The sequence below is a fragment of the Ptychodera flava genome, chromosome 3 (assembly GCF_041260155.1).
Source record: "Ptychodera flava strain L36383 chromosome 3, AS_Pfla_20210202, whole genome shotgun sequence".
NCBI lineage: Eukaryota > Metazoa > Hemichordata > Enteropneusta > Ptychoderidae > Ptychodera > Ptychodera flava.
In genome coordinates, this window is record NC_091930.1 from 35,115,576 (window position 1) to 35,122,942 (window position 7,367).

Sequence of the window (7,367 nt, forward strand, 5' to 3'; positions counted from 1 at the left end):
ATGAGAAAGAATTTCAGTCTGTAGGAGAGTTTGATTATGAAGAGGCAATACCATAAAATACAATACAAACCGGCTGACTATACAAGATATATATTTGATATATTGAAATCATTGTGGTAGTGGAAACAATTACCTGTAAACGGAGGCAGTCGGCGGAACGCTGCTCAAAGGTTGCCAGGGACCCTTACGACCGATGTCAACGCTGTATCTAGGGTACATACGTTGACGATTGACGAAAGTTAAAACATGTTTTTTAGTAATGAAGATCATAAAATTTAAATGTTGCAGTTAAGTTGACGTGATGCATCTAGATATCATGCATGAAATACATTGTTTGTGAACAAGAAAGTCGCACACGACTGCCCCCATCCCTTTAATAAACGATGTACTGTAAAATGGTTTAAAAGATACAGCCAGAGACAAATTTATAATTATCCTGTATATACTGACATGGATATCATCAAAATCAGATTTATACGTATTTTTCAGCATGGTCAAATTCATAACTTCAGTCTTTCAACCGCCATCTCTGCCACCCTCTTGCGGGAGATCTTCCCGCTCTCTGTAGTAGGGAAGCTATCAAAGAAAAGAATATGCTTTGGAAGGCGACGTTTGTCAAGCTTTTCCTTCAAGATGCCCATTATTTCTTCTTCCGTACACATCGCGTCCGGTCTCGGTACCACGCACAGACAAACTTCATTCAGAAATTTCTCGTCTGGGACAGCGACTACTTGGCACAGCTTTACTGTAGGGTGACCGATTAGATGCCGTTCTATTTCTATGGGATAGATTTTCAAGGCGTCTCTCTTGATACAGTCATCTTTTCTTCCAAGATGCCTGATTCTACCGTCATCCATCATGACTCCAACATCTCCAGTCTTAAACCATCCCGTTGGAGTTTTTGCCGCCGATGTCTTATCTTCGTCATCATGGTAGTATTTGAATATGTAAGGGCCACGGATGCAGATTTCTCCCTCGGTGTTGACCGGTACAATTTGGAAGTTTTCATCAACCAGTTTAATTTCGGAATGTGGAAAAGGTCGCCCGACAGTTTCGACTCTTCCATCGACCGGGTCGGTGGGAACGTGAGACGTCACGAATAACGCTTCTGTCATTCCAAATGTATTTTGTATGTTTGGTGTCAGTACTGTCTTTAATTTCTCGAGAACGGGCCGGGGTATAATATTTCCACCGATGAGTGCTAATTTCAAAGACGACAAATCGTGCTCTTCAGTAAGATTGATAATTTCAAATGCATAAGATGGATAAAGAACGGTAGATGTGCAACGTTCTTTCTGCAAGGTATAAAGAAATGTCTGCACATCAACCGATTCAGGCAAAACGAGCCTGTCTCCAGCCGTTAACACTGGTGCAAACAAAGCTTCACCAGAAACTGGGTACATGTGAACTACGAATTGATGGCAGCCAGGTTGCCCCTCATTTACCTGTGCATGAATTTCGGATATGGAGATTGAACATTCGACGATGGCGCTGTGACTGTGAACTGCAGCTTTCCACTTTCCAGTACTGCCGGAGGTAAAAAAGATTACAGCAGGGTCATCTGGCTGAATTTCGTTTTCCAAACTCTGCAGTTCAGAGCCTCCATCGGACGAGCTGATGAGTTCTTTTAAGGATAAGCAAGCCCCCTTCTTTTCTATGGAATCAATGTTGATGAAACAGCGAACACTCGGAAGAGGCTGAAGACAACATGGAATACTGGCTTCTTCGACTCCTGGAACGGTAGCACGGATAACGGCTAGAGCATCGCCGTCGATGACAATCGCTGAACAGCTAACTTTGTTTATTTGATGTACCAGTTGATCGGCTCTCAAGAAAGGAAAATGTCAGACGGCGACAAGACCTACCTTTACAGCTCCCAAGTAAGCCACGATGTACTCATATCTTCTGCCAACTACTATTCCCAACTTTTCACCTTTCTGTAGGCCAAGTTTTACCAGCCCCCTGGCAAAGCCATCGATTTGATGTCTCAGTTCACGGAAGCTTATGCGTATGACGTCACCATTCTTTGGGTAGTAAGTTATTGCTTCTCTTTCTGGATATCTGTCGCTGGTCATATCGAATACTTGACCAATGGTCTAGCCACAGAAGGGTCGTTGACATGGTGTATGACAATAACTGTACTTCAGTTTTGTGGTTGCTGCCAGAATTTGCGCTGCCATTGTCTGTCTCGAAGAGGTCCCTCAAGTATGAATGCTAAAAATAAAGAGTTAAGAGAATATTGGTACTACGTGACAGTTTCGGTATATTTTGTATAATGCATGAATTAATATTTCATTTGAGCATTGTCTACTTTTTGTGCACGTGATATTTGATTATTCGGTTTATTTTTTTTGGTCAAAGAGTCATTTTCCTTGCAATCGCTCGTCCAATCGCTTTGAAACTTGGTATGCATGTTTCCCAGGATACTTACTCTGGCCTGCCACATCGAACTGAATGTGAGCCAAGTGTCATTGACGCTATGTTGTTTTTTTACTTTTTCAGCAGCCTGAGCGACATGCGAGTCAGAGCATAGCAATTTTACCATAATATGTAAGTTGGTAGTAGTTTAGAAAAAAATATCGTAGTTTTCTCTTCGCTAATAAAAATGGTAGCACTCTGACAAACAAATAACACCAACTTTACGCCAGGGGAACAATTTAAATGCTTAACCCACTAATTAACCTTTTGTAAATTTTGACATAAAGATATTTGGGCAAAAGCGGCAGTGAACGATATTCTTTGCTATAGTGTTTGTGGATGTTCTCACCAATAACGTCAATGCTACTACTATTCACCGTGCGTCTGTAACCTATGAATTTTATCCAACGTCCAATAACGGCACCGTTAAGCTGACACGCTGAACGCATACCGGGTCTGAAACCTGCGCAGAAGGGGAAATGTTTTATTTGTTTGAATGTACTTCTTACAGTTCGATCTGCAAAGCGGGGAGGGCATCATTGGTATAAATGTACATATACTACTACAAAGCACAAACTCCATAATTATCCTATGGTTCGTAGATCAAAAGGCTACGATTTGACCAAACTACTGGCATAAAAATCTTTATTTTAAGATTTGCATATTATGGCGGCTTAGACGGACGTGTGCTCAGCTCAATATCAGTGAAAACCATTGGCACAAGACAATTGATTACATCAACGCCACGCTTGTAACAGAATGTAACCCATGGTAGCCGGATAGAAGCCATATGGGTCGTACAAAGACCGAAAGACCAAGACAGAAGTCTTCAAGTATTTCCACTGGTAATGTGGACATGAAAACGTCAGTACTACGAACGACGTGGATATAATGCAACAGGTGGCTGAGGACAAATTTTCTCAACTCAATTCCCCTGAACTAACAGAACAAAATACAGCGCCAACTGTCAAGATGGGAGCAATGAAAAACTTCAATTGAATTTAACCATGAAAGATGTTAGCGAGCTACGAGGTAAAGTCAAGGACTTGGAACGGAGCCATGAACACCTGTATTCAGAGTTGGATTCTTTGCGTGAACAATTGAAAAGTGAACGCCGTGAACGAAGAATCGCTTGAGGTACAATTACCATTGATAGCTGCCCTATTTTATCAAAGTGTCTTGCACTTAGAGTCAAAGGCTATATCATTCATGAAGACAAGACAGCGTTTATTCATGGTCGGACAACATCCGTAGGCTCTTGGATATTATAAAATGTTATGAGCAAGAAAACAAACCTGGTTTGGTTTTCATAGCCGATTTTGAGAAAGCGTTTGACAACGTGAGATGGAACTTGATTATAAAGACTGTGACTGGTCCTTTGTTTGTTGCCTTGTGGTTACATCTTGTTACATTATAAATTATGGTCACGTTTCTGATATAAACGTGTTTTCTTTGTTGCGGTATTCGACAAGACTGTCCATTATCGTCATACTTATTTGTTACTGCCGTATTCAAAGTCTTAAAAATGTCAGTCAGCAGGCCCAGATGGTTTAGTGAACGAATGTTCTTTCTCAATGTTTCTGTGATCTTTTCAATGTCATTTTAAGGACAGGTATGTTTCCTTCTGGTTGGGGAGGGGGAGTATTTAACCGTTTCATAAAAAGGGTACTTATGATGAATAGATGTAAATAACTTTCGTGGCATTTCTTGACTGTCCTGTATGAGTAAAATCTGTATTAAAATATGAAATAATCGTTTGGTCGACTGATCAAACGAAGTTGATGTAATGAGTGAAGCACAAGCTGGTTTTCGCGAAAGATATTGTGCAATGGATAATATTTTTACTTTACAATCCTTAGTCCAAAAATGCATTTATCTGGTAAAAAGGTAGGCTATACTGTGCATTTATCGATTTTCAAAGGCATTTGATCGTTTCTCACATAAGCACCTTTGGTACAGATTGTTATCATATGGTATACATATAATATTTTGAGAGTCATCAGATCCATGTACGTACATTGAGGTGAGTCGTGTGTGTTATGTAATGGCGGCCTTGCAGATTATTTTCATTGTAAGATAGGCACTAGGCAAGATTGTATGCTTAGTCCTCTGCTTTTCGGTTTGTTTATGAACGAACTCGAGTCTTAAATGAGTGAAAATATACATATATTGACGAAAATTTGGAAAATATTGGTATTCTTATGTATTCCGAAGATGCAACCCACGTGGCAGACCTTCCCATAAAATTGCAGAGAAAAGTGAATCACCGTTTTGTGAACTCTGGTGCATATCTGTCAGCTTCGACAAGTCAAAAATTATTGTTTTCAGAAATGGGGTATTCTAAAAAATTATGCCAAATTACATGCATTCACCGGTAAATGTCGTCAAACATTAAAACTGTCTTGGAATTGTCTTTTCTTGCCGTTTATCTTGGTCACCCACGAAAGAAAATGTTGTGATCAAGGGGACCAAAGCCATGTATCAGATACAGATTGTTTTAAAGAAACTGGGTCAATTTACTTTTACTTCAAGCATAGTAAAATTCGATGCGTCTGTTGTACCAGTTATTTGTTATTGTCAGAAATATGGGGCTGTGAATTTTCCTAAATTATAGAGAGTACAGCTTAATTTTTGTAGATATATTTTAGGTGAGAACTCGAGTGTAAAGTCAGAGGTACTTGGTACTGTTAGGAGAGTGTGGAAGATTCCCACTCTCTTGCTTGTATATGAAACGCTGTATTGCATATTGGATAAAATTTGACAAAAATGGATAACTCACGTTACCCAAGGGCCTTCCATGAAATGCTCAGAACTTTGAATTAATTTGGGAAAGTCACTTTGGCAACTGAAATACGTGAATTACTTTTCAGATACGGGTTTGACGTAGTGTGGATAGAGCAGCAGGTCTGAAATTCAGAAACGTTTCTTTCTTGATTTCACAATAGGAAGGAATGGTTAGCTTCCTTACGTGAATATCCTGGATTGCGTTCTTTAGTGAAGTGTAAGGTAATACTGGAGCCTGAACCTTGTACCTTTCAAACATTAACATCTGGAAATTTAAATGTGCTTTGTCAAAGCACAGAGTAATATCATAGACAGAGTGGCAACACTTGCATGCCTTTTGTTCCATGGTCGTCTCGGTAGACTATTGGCTTTTCATATTAAAATGAGCTTAAAAGGTGTTAAACTTTTTGGAGGCTTGGTTTGTGGTTGATAATTACACGAGATTATGCGAACATACGACGAGATGGCATCGTACTGCCAGTCGCGTAGCAACCATAGTTACTTTGTGAGCTCTCAGGCCAGAAACACTGCCTCACGCCAATCAAAACATAACACGCCAGCAGTTTCATAAACATGTCCTTTCTTGGCGCACGTGTAAAAGACGGTATGACTGACCGTAAACCATTGAGTAAAACCAGACAGTATCGATAAAAGAACTTTCAAATTTGGTTCACAACACACTCATTATATATTCATAAAAATGAGAGGAATTTTTAAAACGGTAAAACCCACTTTCCTGAAGCTCAAAACACTCCCGTTTTCGCCAGCACATCAATTCCGATCAGCACACACACGACAACAACAACACAAGCTTTGTCGAACATACTTTCGCTTAACAATTGGTGAAAATCCGAAAATTACCGAAGGGTGCATGGTCGGCACTCTTCGGAAAAGAGAGCCAAGAGCTTCGCGAGGCGAGGCAAACATGGATTGCTTACGTAACCGCTTCACGCCTTAAACAATAGCTGTTGCCACTCTGTCTGATACTACTCTGTGGTCAAAGTTAGGGACCGTCTCAGATTGTCGCAGAAGTTCAAGAAACGAAATTTCTTCGTTTAGATCAAAACCCCCTCCCCCTCCCCCTAAACGAAACTTCAAAAGTGCGAAATGTTCATGTCTGCCTGAGAGTACAATGTTGCATTTTGCTATAGCTACTAAAGACGTATTCCCCTTGCCACATTACAATTAAAGTAATCGATCAGATTTGAGTACTAACAGGGCATTTTACCGCATAAAAGTTTCATTTTATTTTACTTTCCCTTTTGCATCTCTTGTGCTGTTGTTTGTCTTTGTGAACACGCAATTTGTACTTGGTAGGGGCGGTAAATAAGCGAGAAACTTTGACAAGGGGGCCCAGGCATGTTCAATCATATTGAAACGACTATGACCAGGTGCATAGCAAGTGAGAATAAAGACATCTAGTGGTTAGAGCAGACGCTTATAAATAGCACATTTTTAAAAAAATGATACTTTTTGTCTTTGTATAATTTGATGAATGAAATGTTTAGGATACAATGTTCCTATCAGTAAATTGTGTTTGGGGCACAAACGAGATGGAAACAGTTACAAATTTGTTGGCACGAGTGTGCAGTTTTTTTTTAATTTAAAATAAACACACGAAAACTTGTGATCACAAAATAAAAGTGCGAAAGTGAAGTTCACTAATTGAATGGAGGTCAAACCCCCTCCCCCCCCTAAACGAATAAATTTCGCTTTTTGAACTTCTGCGACAATCTGAGACGGTCCCTTAAGCTTGATCGTCGCACATCGCATTCAAGTCGGAACGCTCAGCTGTGATTGCATAGAATAGTTAGAACTACAATCGTCGTCTAACAGCGCTAGCGTTAACATCTCATAATCGTCATATAGCAAAGCTAAATCGGCAAAGGGCGCGTACCCAGACGGATTTTTGCACGTGAACGTGTACGCCTACACCAGCGTGGATTATAGGCGTTCACCTGTACCTGTCTCATGTCGACATGAAATACACCTCCAGATATTCACACCAGGTATTCACAGTTCGTACACTTACCTAAATCGCACAAAAAATTAGCTCAAACGTGTAACTATGATGGAATGAAGAGACGCACAGGATGACACGTACTGCCAATGTTTTAACTCTTTTAACTGTACCTCCTCGCTCTCGCCGATTCGTGACCTGATTA

At 40.2% G+C, this 7,367-nt stretch overlaps 1 protein-coding gene across 1 annotated transcript; it reads right to left on the bottom strand.

Annotated features, from left to right (window-relative positions):
* Positions 1-500: 500 nt before the first annotated feature.
* On the bottom strand, positions 501-2,075 carry LOC139129237 (medium-chain acyl-CoA ligase ACSF2, mitochondrial-like). The gene is made up of 2 exons (XM_070694880.1): positions 1,866-2,075; positions 501-1,697 (listed from the first exon to the last, which is right to left on the bottom strand). The coding sequence occupies exons 1-2, from the start codon at positions 2,073-2,075 to the stop codon at positions 501-503; spliced, it is 1,407 nt and encodes a 468-aa protein (XP_070550981.1).
* Between the last annotated feature and the right edge of the window lie 5,292 nt (positions 2,076-7,367).

What these genes read in the sequence shown, in the direction of transcription:
- LOC139129237 (XM_070694880.1), bottom strand. Translation starts at nt 2,075, where the DNA reads ATGACCAGCGACAGATATCCAGAAAGAGAAGCAATAACTTACTACCCA. An exon ending in CTTACTTGGGAGCTGTAAAG is followed by an intron (nt 1,698 to 1,865) that starts GTAGGTCTTGTC and finishes TGTTGTCTTCAG; the next exon opens with CCTCTTCCGAGTGTTCGCTG.